Here is a 15,509-nt window from a genome sequence, read left to right on the forward strand (position 1 = left end):
AATTTCAAACAAACAAACCCCAATAACACATGAAACGAAAAAAAAGAAAAAAGCAGTCGATACATTAATTATTGACGGGGTTTTTTATGTGTAAAATGAGTGATTTTATCCACTACCTTTATGATCGGTTCTTCAAACAGATGAAGTATTGCAACAAAAACATTGCTCAACATAATGTAATATGTAGGCCACACTAAGCAAAGCGTAGATATCGTGTTTAAAAACAAAGTCTGAGCATCTAAAACAATTCTAGTCATGCAAAAATACTGCGAACCCCCAGTGGCACAGCAGTATGTCTGCGGACTTACAACGCTAGAATCCGGGTTTCGATACCAGTAGTGGGCAGAGCACAAATAGCCCATTGTGTAGCTTTGTGCATAATTACAAACAAACAAATCTCTTTAACTGTCTTAAATACTTTTTGAGTAATGTCTTTTGCACTACGCCAAAAAAGACAGTAACGCTCTTCAAGTGCCTTGAAATATTGTGACATAAAGATTACCTTGAGAACCAGAAAATTAATTATTCAAATCCTTCAGTAATACTTTTGTTTTTGTGCTTGAGTGTGATTTTATTTTGATACATTAATTAACTTTTTGAAGCCTGCAATAAATCTGGCGGTAACCTTTAATGCTATGTTTTTCAAAAATATTTTTTTAGCATTTCAAAAATATCACTAAATATCAAATATCAGACTCACGTATAGAAGCGTAGTTAGTATAAATAGTTTGAATCTGGAGGGGCACCTTTAGCATTTTTATTGATTTGTCAAAAAGAAATGCTATCTTAAATACAGCCAGTAAGAATGCTAGCAACTACAACCCGCCATACACTATTAGGCTTAGCGTGCTATTTTACCGAATTCATTATATTTTTAATTTTATAGTTTGTTTGTCATTGTTTTTGTTTTAAGATTGTCACTTGAATATTTTGACAAAAAAAAAAAAAGTAGGAGTTCCACCGCCCGTGTATATAAATATATATATAATATATCAATCATCACCCCCCCCCCCCCAAGAAAAGACAAATAATCATCAAAGTTATATTAACTGTTGAAGCTATGGTCCTGAGAGTAGATAACCGCACTAAAAGCGTTGGGAAATAACCCGATTTATTAGTATCGGACAAAAGCATTAGTAGTTTAAAAAATTACTACACACATTACAGTTCACTGTCCATGTGTAATTGTGAACACTGTATGGATCTGTTCTTATAAACACCTCATTACGCAGGTATTCTAGCACAAATAGACCTAATTAGCAACATAGAAAACTTAATTCCTTTCGAAAAATAATTTATAAGCAGATTTGCTATTAATGTAAAAAATATATTTTAGATTTTATCACTAGAGTGCGCTAGATATACTCATCACACACGCACACGTTAATAAACAATGGCGTTCCAAATTCGATGACGAGGAACCCACTTTGAGACTAATAATGGCTGGAGACGGCTTGAATTGGTAATGAAGAAAAACTTTAATATAAGTTTAACATAACAGCAAATGTACAACGTTTCGACAAGGTTTTGTCGTCATCGAACGTTCAGAGAACTTAACCTATTCTGTTATGACATTATTTCCATTCCAAATAACATCTTAATAGTTCTCCTCTGAACACTTGCCAAGAATTCAACATATTTTCTAAGTACTACAACTGTGGCCTAACTAGTGACCTATACAATGAAATTATAACTTTATAATACTAATATTTATGTACACACAACCTAAAATCCTATTTGCTCTACAACTAGCAACAGCACGTTGCTTAGATGGCTTAAGATACTGACCAACCAGAACACGATTTGTCCTCAATAATAGAATCAAGGTCATTCCTATACTTATAATTTAAAGTATGATAATGCACATGTGTTACCTGGCATTTATTAAAATTAAAAGCCATCTGTAATTTATTTGCCCAACTTACCAAATAATCTAAATTCTTTTCTAAAGCAGCAACATCCTTGCAACCAGCAGCGCTCAAGACCTTAATATCATAAGCAAAGTTATTGACCATTCCATGATTTATGTCATTGATGTAAATCAAAAAGAACAGAGGTCCTAACATTTGAGCCCTGAGATACCACACTCTGTTTATAACCCTCTGCTAATTTTCTGTCTAATTAGCAAAGTTATCACTAACACCGATATGTTTTTTTTTCAACAACCCGTTTACGTGGCACCTTGTCAAATGCTTTCTGAAAATCCAGATACACCAAATCCGCACCCTTGCCCTCGTCTGTGTAAGCAGTGACCTCTTAAAATAATGTCAGAAGATTAGTATGAATAGAGTGATAATCAAGCACAACACTTACAGAAAGTAATTTGTTGTTTTAGAGTCATGCAAGTTCCCCCTGATGAATAATAATTTGGGGTTAATTCACCAAGCTTGTTGCTGCTTGAGTTGTCAAGTTCAGCTCAAGTAACGTGGCTAGTCTCAGTTTGCCTGATTTACAATTTTCAAATAAATTGTGGTTTCTTATGGGTGGTTGGTTGGGTTTTATTGTATGACACTATACAGAGTGGTTTTATAGACTATTTTCTATTTGTACTATTTTATCTTTATTTCATATCGAGGAGACTTAAAAACTAGCTGTAAATAGTAAATGATCGTACGATGTGGATGTTACTTGGGTTCTATCCCCTTACTGAACATATTTTGTAAGTTTGTTGGTTTTTTACCTTAGTTTGGCAACCCCTTACTAAACTTATGTTGTAAGTCTGCTGGTTCTTCCCCCGAGTTTGATAACTCCTTACTAAACTTATGTTGTAAGTCTGCTGGTTCTTCGCCTAAGTTTGGTAACTCCTTACTAAACTTATGTTGTAAGTCTGCTGGTTCTTCACCCGAGTTTGGTAATCCTTTACTAAACTTGTGTTGTAAGTCTGCTGGTTCTTCACCCGAGTTTTGTAATCCCTTACTAAACTTGTGTTGTAAGTCTGCTGGTTCTTCACCTAAGTTTGATAACTCCTTATTAAACTTATGTTGTAAATCTACTGGTTCTTCACCTAAGTTTGATAACTCCTTACTAAACTTATGTTGTAAATCTACTGGTTCTTCACCTGAGATTGCTAGACACTGATTATATTTATTTACCATTACACATGTTACCTAGTTCGACTGTCATACATTACTCAGTTTTATGCAGTTGGAATAAATCTTGATTATTATTTCATAATGAAAATATATAAAATTTATTGACATTTATGTGTCTGCATTTCATTTTCTTATTTTGAATGTTTGTGTAATTCTGGTAAGTTGGTTTCATTCTTTTGTTGTATAAAAGCATTGGATCAGAAAATATAAATTAACCAATTTAATTACAAAAGCTATTCAAAGTTAGATGAACATCAGCCCAATTTCCTACAAGAAGTGAAAATGTGATGTGTTCTGACTTGTTTGAAGAATATATAAAGGAAAAAAAATCATAATTTTCAACGATTAGAAAAGACTCAAACAATATATATATATTTGTTTGTTTCTGTGAATTCTTATAGCCTTTTTGATAAAATACTAAAAATAACATTCCTTATATCTTGTGAATAACTTACATAGGTAACACTAACAGGGCAGACTCCGACTCCTGTTCCTTGGGGATGGGGGAGGGTCAGTGGAGCTTTTGTGGGTGTCATCATACAGTGATACCGATTTACAGTACTTAAAAAAATATCATGCGCTTTTTTGTTGTTGTTTTTTTACTTAATAGTATGATTATTAACCCGCTAGGGAGAACGAACTTGGGTGGGCCAGAGTGAAATTTTCATGTGCATGATTCTCCCTAGCGCCGTTCACGCCTGGTATTGGTAATAATCTAATATCAAATAAGCGGGAAAAGTAGGCATTCATTAGGATTTGTGAAAACAATATTATCACCTATCATTCCAGTTTGAAAAGATTAAGTACATACAACATAATTGCCTCGGTGTAATAAAGCTGCTCCACAAATGTCAAAAAGTAATTGTAGTGTACTTCAAGCTGGAAGGAGAATCAACATCGAAAACATTAAGTTACCGATATTTGATAAAGTGAAAAATGGCGACATCTATGACATCAATATATGAGCAAATCTTTAATTTCAAGTTTTTTTTTCATCACCATTTTATTTTATTTTATCCTTATATAGTATTCTTTAAAATAATTTTGTACGTGTTCTGATTCCAATCAAATTACGTTTGGTTTAATTTTCCAACCCCGTAAAAGTATTTTTACACAGATATCATAACATTAAATATTATAATAATAAATACTTGTTTAAAATTCTAACGGTTAGGTTAAATTAGTGATCGCTAAGCGTAAAGATTAGAAAAACTTTTGGCAACTTAGCAAGTGTGAAGTTCAAATTGTTTTAGTTAAAAGTAATACTTAATTTTGATATATATTAACTTATTGCATGCTTAACAAAATTTTATCCTTTACCATATGTCAAGAAGGTAGAGGGACGATGTTGCGGAAACATGTTACCCCTGTGAAACGTGTTCTCTTGCGCGAAACAAACTTGTGCAGTGAAGCTAATGTAACGCCCTCTGGCTGGAGCGTCATTACTAACTGGTGTAGTGGAGCGATGGTGAAAAGTGTTAATGGCGGGTCAGTGTTGATGTGTTGGGCAGCTGTCTGCACCATATGTGAGTATTTTCTCCTTGTTATTTATGTAAATAGAGCCTAAACAACTGTTTCGACCAAAGAGTCTAAGAGATTGAGGGGAAACACTAGACTCAGACAACAAAATAACAGTAAAACCGATTTAAAACATAGTTTCTTTTGGAACGGAAAATTACGTAAGCCCGTTGTAAATGTAATGTTGGCAAGGGTTTTTTCAATTGTTGCTTTTAGTTTTAGTTTTAACTTGAAAGTTTAAGCTAATAACATGCTTGAACGATTCTATAACTTGGTATATTATGTACATTTATTAACATTGAGGGAAGTATTTGAAAATCAAAAGTATAGGCTTAATGAAATTCGAGAGTACTTATTACAAATTTCCATATTATTTTATATTTTATATAATTTTTAACTTTAAAGCTTAATAACTTAATCAATGAAACAAAAGCTATCAGATTACTTAAACTCAGTTCAAATTCAACAATATTTATCAGACTTTGTGTATGTATGTTCTTTTTACACAGACATCTTTTGTATATTATATTGAAAAACTTTCAAGAAATTTACTGATGGAACATAACATCATTATGAAAAATATTTTTTTGTGTTTAAAATTAGGTATACCTCAAATAACATACAAGAATTTTTTGATGTATAGTATTAATCAAGTAAACCAAGCCATAAAACAATGAAACATTATGTGTGAAGAACCTGATTCTAGTTGTTTTGTTAACATTTAAAATTAAATAGCAAAGGTTTGATGATATATATATATATATATATCAAAGCAATATTTGTGTATTATAAATTTATATTAGTTATGTGCTCCAAAGATCAAAATTGTATATATATATTGTTGTTTTTACACTATAAATCACTTTGTATGAGTTTTCAAACATTGAAAGCTATTTGTTTGACCTAAACATAAGTTATAATATAGACATTAAGGCTGCACAATTAGTGGATTCAAAAAACAATGTTTTATTTCAAAAATATCTGTGTCATTACACCTACCATATGGTGTGTCTTTCTAAAACATATCATGTTTAATGGCTGCTGGGTTTTTTCTACCCATAATTTCAATTATTATCAGTTATGAAATCTTTTAATAGTTCAGGGCATGTGGTGTTTTACTTTTGTTCCCCATACTCTTTAAGGTTCATAAGGAATTTAGAAATATTCAGAAGTTCTCCACTACACTTTGTACTTTTCAGCTGAACTTAAAGATTATTTTAATGTTTAAGATATTACACAAAACATGAAATTTACTGCTTAAACTTTTTTTTTTTAGGTTAATGAAGAAACTGTATATATATACATATATATTTATTATTAGGAATAATTGATCTCAAGATTATTTATGCATGAGTATACTGCTTCAGCTTGGCAGTACTGTAATGTGACTTGTTATTGTCACTTTGATCAGTAGATGATCCACTCATCGGTTATAAGTGAAATGGGCTACTCTTGTATTTTATGACCTGTGATACTGTTGTAAAATGTGCATGCAGTGTTTATCAAGAGGTTTTATAGCTGTTGTAACACAATACTGACATTACTTTTAATGTTTAATTAGGTTTTTGTTTAGATATTTTGTTAAAAATTTCCACAATATAACTGTATAAATAAATTCTGAAAGATCACCTTGGCTTTTCTTCCCTCACAAAATTTGTTGATACTATAAATACATAGAGTGTTAAATGTAATCCCTTCACTATTAATTTTATTATATGAATCAATATTTACATGAGATTATTTGATGTCTGTGAGTAACTTAATTAGCACAAACAATTTCTCTTACACCTTTTTGTGTATATTTTCTATTCTGGTTTTGTATTATTCAATTATGACAAAATATTTACTTAGCACTTCTTATTTGCCACCCACCAGTGGCACAGCGGTATGTCTGCGGACTTACAACACTAGAATCCGGGTTTTGATACCCATGGTGGGCAGAGCACAGATAGCCCATTGTGTAGCTTTGTGCTTAATTACAAAACAAACCTTATTTGCCAATTTAACAGTGTGGGGAATCTTTAAAGACATGAATTGTAGCATGAATTTTTAGTTTACATTTAATTTTGATGACTCTACTGGCATTTGCTGCACTGCTTCTTAGAAGTGTCAATGTAGAAGTATCCTGTTGAAATTAATGTCATGAGTGGATAGTGAACTGTGTCAACAGGATACATTCTTAATCTCTGCTAAAGTGTAAAATATGATAAAAATACAGAAAATGCATTACAGGTTTATCAAGCTATATATGCAGTGGCTTCTCAAGCCTGATGATATCATAAAGTTGTGATGGCAACGTATACAGAGCACTTAGAACTTAATGGATTAGACGAAGAAGATGAACTGACAGATGATGAGGTGTTCACTCGTGGAGGAAAGTCTATTCCACTTGACGAAAATGGTATCAGCAAACCTCTTATGGCTCCTCGCCACCGTGCCTCCAAGACTGATGTCCTACACACTAGAGTAAGGAAAGTGCCCCCTTTAAGAGTAATCTGGGGCCCCATTATTTATGGACTTATTGCACTAGGAGCTGTTATAGGTGAGATCTTATAGTGAAGTACATTAGGATACAAACTGAAAATAACAAAATGTGTAACTTGTAGTGTTCTATTCTTTTGTTTCACTGTGACTTTCGCATCACAATGACGGTGATTTGATTGATGTAAAAAGAGAGTACAATATGTCATTAACATTAATATTTAGGATACAAGATATCTTAAAGCTTCTTGTGTGAAATAATCTTTTTTTATATAAAGTTCTAAAATTTATATATTCCACATGGAAAAGTAACATATTTTCGAACACATTTCAAATATAATATATTATTATATCTTGAAATACTTGCAAGTAGTGGTAAAAAACTTACTGGATTCGTTAAAAGTTTCTTGTGAGATTCATCAGTAAATATTGTTCATCATAGAGCACTAACTCTTGGTGGATAAATCAGTGACATGCATCTGTGGTCACAGGATGTGTACGCCAGAGGGAGCTCCATCTGCTCAGTGTGGTCATCATTCATGTTAAACAATGGCCTGCGTCTCCGGGATAATGTGATAGACTGCTAAGCAAAGTTGTCCAATATTTTATGTGATTATTCTGGTGGTTGGTCCACTTGAATATTTTACTGTTAGGATGTAATTGAAGTTAGTTGTGTATCGTGAAGTGCTTGCCATACTGATTGACTTAAATAATGGAGAATTTCATTCACATCGTCTCAAGGATTCAGGCCATTGGTGACCATGTCGAACAGATCTGGTGGCCATAGATTCGTTCACAAAGAACCATTGCCCTATGATGAAGTTTATAAAAGCCCTGTATTTCAAAATATATATATATATTGGTGTCACTCAAATCAGTAGTGAACTATGTGTAAAATATCAGATGTATTTCTGCAGGGCCCCTAAAGTTTTCTGTTTCAAAGGTAAAGAAAACCAAAATTAAGAGTAACAAATATTTTTATTTCTTGCTTTTAAAGTTCATGTGTCATGCTGTGTTGTAGCCTAAAGAGTGCATAATTCTTCTCGTGATTCACAGCATGCGTACGTTTTACTGACGTCACGACAGTGCAAGTTGCATCGTTTAAGCTTTACTTATGTGAGGTAACTTTAGTGTCTATTGACTGACTGACAGACTTGTTTAAATATTATATTATAGGCTTATGTTTAGTAAAATGTATTAACTTGTTTGAAATGTATTTCAATGTCTTGTAATGGAAACCTTCAAGTATTGCTATATGCACGGTGAACCAAATCAGGGGCACAGCTAGGCTTATATTTAGTAAAATGTATTAACTTGTTTGAAATGTATTTCAATGTCTTGTAATGAAAACCTTCAAGTATTGCTATATGCATGGTGAACTAAATCAGGGGCACAGCTAGGCTTATATTTAGTAAAATGTATTAACTTGTTTGAAATGTATTTCAATGTCTTGTAATGAAAACCTTCAAGTATTGCTATATGCATGGTGAACCAAATCAGGGGCACAGCTAGGCTTATGTTGTGTTCCCATGTATCATTGAAAATTTAAAATACAAATTTTCTTTTATATAGAATCTCAATCTGATTGTTTTCTCCCCAAAATATTTATGAAAAAATGTCAGTGATCAAAATGTAAATATTTACTATACGCATGTTACCTGTATGATAAATTATTTGTAGATTACACATGTAAAATATAGTTACCACAAGTTATAGTTTCCAAAGATAGACCCTTAGACTCCCACCAGTGGAAGAGGGAGAACCCCCAACCATACCTTTCCTGGGAGTAACTCAAATTTATGCCTAATGCTGACCCTGCATACCAAATACCCCTAGTGAAATGGAATTAAATTAGAAGCTACAGCAAACCCTTCATAATGATTAAGCTGTCTTTGCCTGTCTGTCTGAATCAGTGTTTAGGTCATAGTGGACAGTCTGGGAGGGTCAGGTTTTCAATCTAGACCTCTTCCTCCCTCCTTCACTATTGTAACTGACAGGTGCTATATGGTAATTCACGAGATAAGCACACAAGTAACGATGTTTATTACACTATTCCTATTACCCTCTTCAGGACCATTTCCATTCATTTCACACTTATAGCATTTCACACAGAATAGTAAAAGGTCTATGGATTGTTTTAAGTTCATACTTTCAAGTAAAAGAATTAAATTACAATAAACATTTTGTTGGTACTAATATTTTGTTATTAATAACATGGTCATGTTTTTTTTTTAGGTTGTGTGAATTCTGGTTGTGTCACATCAGTTTCCTTTCAAAAACAAATTTCTGTATAATCATAGTGTTGTATAAATTGTGGGTTGTTTCTGAAAACAAATTCCGACGTGTGTTACTAGAGAAAGAATTATAAAACTCTCTAATTTATATTTTATATGCTTTTACATAAATATCATCCACAGCACAAATAACTCTTTATTCTGGTTTTTTTTTTAGGAATCATCTGTCTGGTGGTTTTTCTAATCAATACTTTCATGGCACATTTATCAACTTCACATCGATTGCTTCACACTCAAACTCAGCAAGCCATTTTACCCTGTACCAACATAACAGTTAGTGATATCTGGTTCCAGACATTCCCGATGCTTACCACAGAAACAGCAGTGAGACTCGATGACATAAATCTTGATGGAGCTGAAGACATCATTATGGGGTTTGGAACAGGTAAGTCTAGACCAATAGTTTTTCCCTCCATCTTCACCAAAAAATAACTTGCATATAAGTGGTAAGTTTTTTTTTCAAATATATTTTCTCACTTAGGATTTGAACCTCTTGCGCATCATATGAGTGCTCTACCAACTTATTTAAAAGGGCTAGCTCCTAGCTAATAAACAAGGTCCATTGATGGGCCTAATTTCAGGGTCAGTAACATGATATTTCCTCAACATGCTTGTAATAAATAATTTTGTGAACTTTGCCCCTTTGACCATTTTACACGATTCGTAGTTGACAAGCTGATACATGATAGAATCGTTGTTTCATATATAATAGGTGCCGATGCCTTTTATTACCCACCCGTGGTTTGTGATGTCTATTTTGATGGGAAAAAAGCTTGTGGGGGTGGAATTCTAGCTTTGAACGGACGTACTGGCCAAGAAATATGGAGGCGTTATACACCACATGAAATATTTGGAATCAACTGTAATGCTGACTTGGACGGAGACAAAATAAAGGATTGTATCGGTGCTGGGCGAATGGCAGTAAGTGCAATATTTTGTCTGTATACATATTGATAAACATGAATGAAGAGAGAAATATATTAGATTAATGACATTTGCATTAGACATGTCTGTTATCAATTTGTAGATTGTAGTATTAGATGAGTTGCAGTGACTGTATCAGCCAAAACAATTAAATATCTTCATTTTCTATGTGTATCTTACATATAGAATACTAATAAAAACAATCGGAGAGATTTCATACCCTCCCGCCACCTCTCCTGTTGTGTTTATATTGGATAATGTCAAATTTCACATATGAAAACTCGGAAAATCCTTCTCAGATCCAGAATGATCCATAGTCCAGATCATTTTTTTGTAGTGTGATATGGAGTTTCAACCTTAATGTAGCCATGGATCTGATCACACTTTACAGAGTTATTAACCCAAAAATCTCCCCATTATACCTGAAAGTGATCCGCAATACAGATTTGGATCTGAACCAAATATAGTGAGGACTGTCCCATACTGACCTCCCATCTTGTGTAAAATTTTTGTGTAGATTGGTTTATTAATGTTTGAGATACGCATGTGGAAACACAGACACATGGAACCGATTGCAATACCCTTGCAGGGCAAAGGTAACTTGACTTCTTTCAATGCATGCTTAATTGTAACCTAATATTCAAATGCTTATTTAGCATGTGCGACTAGTAACATAAAACTTAAGAAACTTAAAACCAGTCCTTATCATTTAAATATCTATTCAGCTTACTTAAACTTGCTGCACTCAGTGCTTCTGTAAGCAACTTATTTCAACAGCCAACAACCCTGTTAGAAAAATAAAACTGTCATAGCTGAAGATGACTCTTATCTTGCCAAAAGTTATATATTTGTGTTCCTTAGTCTTACCATTCTCACTGTTAGGTATTGGTGTCAAATACATTCACCCGTGTTTGTCTTACTTGTTTGTGCATTTCTGCTTGATTACCATTTGTAGTAACATCTGTGGTGGTTTAATTGATTATAGTTAAAAGTTTTATCTATAGTTATTAAGTAATTCATCTATCGAGTTCATTTTGTTCTCTTTTTTAATCCAAATTTGATGTCGAATGTGTGAGCAATGTTACAACAGATATTTAGACTTTATTCTAATTAAATGATCTTGTTTTCATAGTAGATTTGGATTTGTGAGCATAATTAAGTAAACTGTTACAGAACCGATATTTTGTATATCAGGCAGGTGGTAGCACTGTCTATGTAAGGATGGCTCGGATTGTTCATCTAAATGGTATTTTAACTAGCTCCTCAATAGGTCATCAGAACTTTACAATACTATACAGTGTTTCCTTTTATAACAATATCTATGTAGTGACTGAGTCACAAGTTCTGGGAATGTCTGTAAATATCATAGTAAAAAGTATGAATTTTTTTTGTTCTTCTTTCTTCTGCTTATTTATTCCATAACTCAAAAACCAAAACAATGGTGTCAACTAATTTTACTGAGGTGATATAGTTTCAAAGGGAATATCTGCTTATATAAGTATCATTAATAACTAGTAGTAATTAAAAAAAAAAATTATAATTTTAGTGTAAACGATGTTATCATTACCCCTTGAAGTTAGCTATTTTACAGAAATTTGGTGTTCCTTTGAAAAGCTTAAGTACAGGATGAAACAGGAATTACCAGCCAATAATAGATAAACAATAAATATTACAGTGGGAATCTCATTGTATTTAGAACTTGGTTATAAGTAAAACCTTCCTATGTCTATTGAAACACTGAATTAAAGAAACAAGTAAAGAAAAGTGAAGTAAATGTAGGGATGGCTAATACCAATCCTTCAAAAACAGTGTAAACAAGATAATAGGGATGGTAGTTGCATCATCCGTACATAATAGTACAAACAAGAATTAACATATAGCAATATATGTAACCATTCAATCACAGTTGAGTTTAATTTATCCTATTTATGTCTGTTAACATTCTACTACACTGTGTGCCTGTTCTAGCGTTGTAAGTCCGCAGACATACCGCTGTGCCACTGGAGGGCTCGATTGTTCGTACAATTACAACTGTGGACTAAGCCTACAATGTGCCACTGGAGGGCTCGATTGTTCGTACAATTACAACTGTGGACTAAGCCTACAATGTGCCACTGGAGGGCTCGATTGTTCGTACAATTACAACTGTGAACTAAGCCTACAATAAGGATTTTTCGGAAGATTAGTTTTTATATTGAGATATGTATGGAACCTATATTAATATATGGTACAACTCGACTGAATGGAATAGGTACCACGTCAGCACTATGTTTGGTTTTCAATGCGATATGTTTTCCAACGCTGTGATTGGTTCCGAAAAATTGGGAGGCTCCACCCACAACCCTGTGTAGGTATACTTTTCTTTGCCAATCCAGATATTGCTGTATTTTACTTTTTTATTTTATTCAGAAGATAGTAGCTGTTGTCCTACAAGAAGTACGCAATAATTACGCCCCTGGGCAACTTTTAACTCTTCTGGGCAAAATACACAGGAAAGGAAAACATTACGATCTTTACTGTTAGTCATGAAATTCATAAACGTTTACATGTTTTTCTCAGACTCGAACGTAACATACAATCCGCGCATAATAAGTCTGAGGTCTGCGTATACGTAAAAAAAAAAATTACCCTGATAATTTAAGACTATTACGTCGTGTACTTCTGAGGCTTGCTTCTCATAAACAACACTTACGTTAGGTGCAGGACTTCTCTCTTGCTCTGTAGCACAACAATAATCTGCTTTCAGAAGGAAATGATATTCAGCTATTCAGAATCAATCGGCGATGTTGGTTAAAATATACCGTGAACAAAGGTTAGGAAAGGTTTTATTAAATTGATCAACGTCCTTTTCCGATTGTTTGTAACTAAGCACAAAGCTACACAATGGGCTATCCGTGCCCTGCTCATCACGGGTATCGAAACCCGGATTCTAGCGTTGTAAGTCCGCAGACATACCGCTGTGCCACTGAGGGTGGGGGGGGGGCTCTTTTTCCAAAGCCTGGGTTTCGTTATGAGCTTCAATCGTCTGAAGTTTTTACAATCACTAAACATCTACAGGATCACGTGCGTTTCTTCACATTGTAAGAAACAGTCACCTACTGTGATTACAAGTCATCATAGTTTCGAGAATTACAAGTGTGTATTATAACAGTATTCCAACCACCACACTATATTTGTCATTTCCATTGCTGTGTCCCCCTCCGGTGGGACAGTGATAAGTCTTCGGATTTACAATGCTAAAATCAGGGGTTCGATTCCCCTCGGTGGACACAGCAAAAAAAGCACGATGTGGCTTTGCTAAAAAAGAAAACAAACAATTACAAACATATCCATTACATTATACCGATATCTTATGAAAAGTGTACTTCTAACCATTCTTCGTTGGCTTGTAAAAGACGTACACACCATATTAATCGTTGTTGTATCAAATGGTTTATATAAATAGTGTTACGACCACTGCAGTGTTTGTTATAATCTCAGCCTGGCCTGAATAGCTCTGGATTGAGCAAAACGCGTCGTCGACAATTGATATGAAAAATATTGCTTGGTTGGCATATTATTATTATTATACATTCTTTTAATTCTTGAAAACCCCAAAGGAACTAGATAAAGAAAATAGTGTTTAAAAGTGTTAATAGGCCTAATACTAATGTACTAATGTCTTATAACTAATATGATTGTAATCGCTTATCGCCGGCTTGTAAAAAGTGTACACACCATAACTACTATTATATTTTGTTTCTGTTTTGTGTGTGCAGAAAGTGAAACTGCTACTTTGAAAACATACTGATTTCATAATAAGTCATCATTACAATGTTGCCTTGGCCAATCATGTTAATACAATACATTGATTCTTCTCCAATCACAATCACGATTAACAACACAAGTTTTTTCGTCTCGAAACAATTACGATAATTCACTTTTACCAAAGAAAGTTTTTGGGGTTTTTTTCTTTGGTCATTTTAGAATAAAATTTACATATAAAAACTGTAGAAAAATTTATACATCCCACACAACAGTAGAAACGCATTGCATTGTAATGATGTATTGTTCGTATCTCGATAAGATATTAAAAATATTCTTGTACTACAGGTGTCAGTAGTGTCTCGAGATGAAGTTAGGCCTTACGAGCCCTATCTCAGAAACAGATCAGTGTTTGAGAAGGTAAGAATTATCTAATTTATCAGTTAATTCGTAAATGATAATGATAAGAGTAACTGGTTTATCTCAGTAACAAAGAAGTGTAAGATAAGGTATATTATATCTGAAGTCTGTAAGTATTAAAAAAGCTAAGAATTCGATTTATTTCAGAAGCTGAGCAGTGTTTCTAAAGACAGGGGCTTATTTTTGAAAAACCTTGCAGAAATTCAGTAGAGAAACCATAACTGAATCTCTTGAACATTTAAAAATAATTACCTTACAAACAAAAGTGATATTTGGGATCGTATGGGATTATCTCGGACACCGATGTTTGATTTAATAAAGATTATCTAAGAAACTAAGTAGCTTAGGATGATTTGTTTATAAAGAAAAAAACAAATCAAAATAGGAAGTAGATGTAGGGATGGCTAATATCAATCTTTCAAAATCAATGTAAAGAAGATAGTAGGGATGGCATTTGCATCATCCCTACAAAATAGTAGAAATATGACGTTGAAAAAACCAACAGATATTGGAAACTTGATAAACTAGGTAACTAGTATTTATATTACGAATTTAATTTCAGCACATCAGGCATACGAATTTAATTTCAGCACATCAGGCATACGAATTTAATTTCAGCACATCAGGCAGAACAAATTCGTGTTTAGGTAGGGCGGGTGAAAATAAACATTCTGTTTTTTATCGATTGTTCGTTAGTTCGTTTTAATTAAGCACAAAGCTACACAATAGGCTATCTGTGCTCTGCCCAGCACGCGTATCGAAACCCGGATTGAGGAGTAAAGAAATTATCTACTTGAAATAAAATAAATAAAGGCATTAGTACATAATGGCCACCAGGTGATCAGTTTATTCGTTTCTTTGTTTTTATGTCTCTACTGGCACAGAGATATGTTTGCGGATTTACAACGCTAGCCCATTGCTTAAATTAAAATAAACAAATTTTTGTTTAAGAGTAGAGCCACATTATAGGCTTACCGATGTCCCACCGGGGGGGTTACCAGATGATAAGACGTTCCCTTATATTTTCGGTGCTGCT

At 33.5% G+C, this 15,509-nt stretch overlaps 2 protein-coding genes across 3 annotated transcripts in view; one reads left to right on the top strand and one right to left on the bottom strand.

Moving 5' to 3' along the window:
* The window catches only part of LOC106468445 (serine protease 30-like), a 26,638-nt gene extending 24,623 nt beyond the window's left edge, over nt 1-2,015 (bottom strand). Inside the window, exon 1 of the mRNA XM_013928872.1 lies at nt 1,926-2,015. Coding sequence (XP_013784326.1) covers nt 1,926-2,015 — 90 coding nt within the window. The remainder of the gene's footprint in view (nt 1-1,925) is intronic.
* A 2,526-nt stretch (nt 2,016-4,541) lies between these two features.
* Nucleotides 4,542-15,509, top strand: part of LOC106468446 — a 33,075-nt gene continuing 22,107 nt past the window's right edge. For both annotated transcript variants that reach the window (XM_022396781.1, XM_022396780.1), the window contains exons 1-4: nt 4,542-4,618; nt 6,843-7,152; nt 9,543-9,770; nt 10,098-10,306. In XM_022396781.1, the coding sequence (XP_022252489.1) occupies nt 6,900-7,152; nt 9,543-9,770; nt 10,098-10,306 (690 nt within the window). In that variant the 5' untranslated portion in view covers nt 4,542-4,618; nt 6,843-6,899. The remainder of the gene's footprint in view (nt 4,619-6,842; nt 7,153-9,542; nt 9,771-10,097; nt 10,307-15,509) is intronic.

The sequence above is a fragment of the Limulus polyphemus genome, unplaced genomic scaffold (genome assembly GCF_000517525.1).
Source record: "Limulus polyphemus unplaced genomic scaffold, Limulus_polyphemus-2.1.2 Scaffold3010, whole genome shotgun sequence".
Taxonomy (NCBI): domain Eukaryota; kingdom Metazoa; phylum Arthropoda; class Merostomata; order Xiphosura; family Limulidae; genus Limulus; species Limulus polyphemus.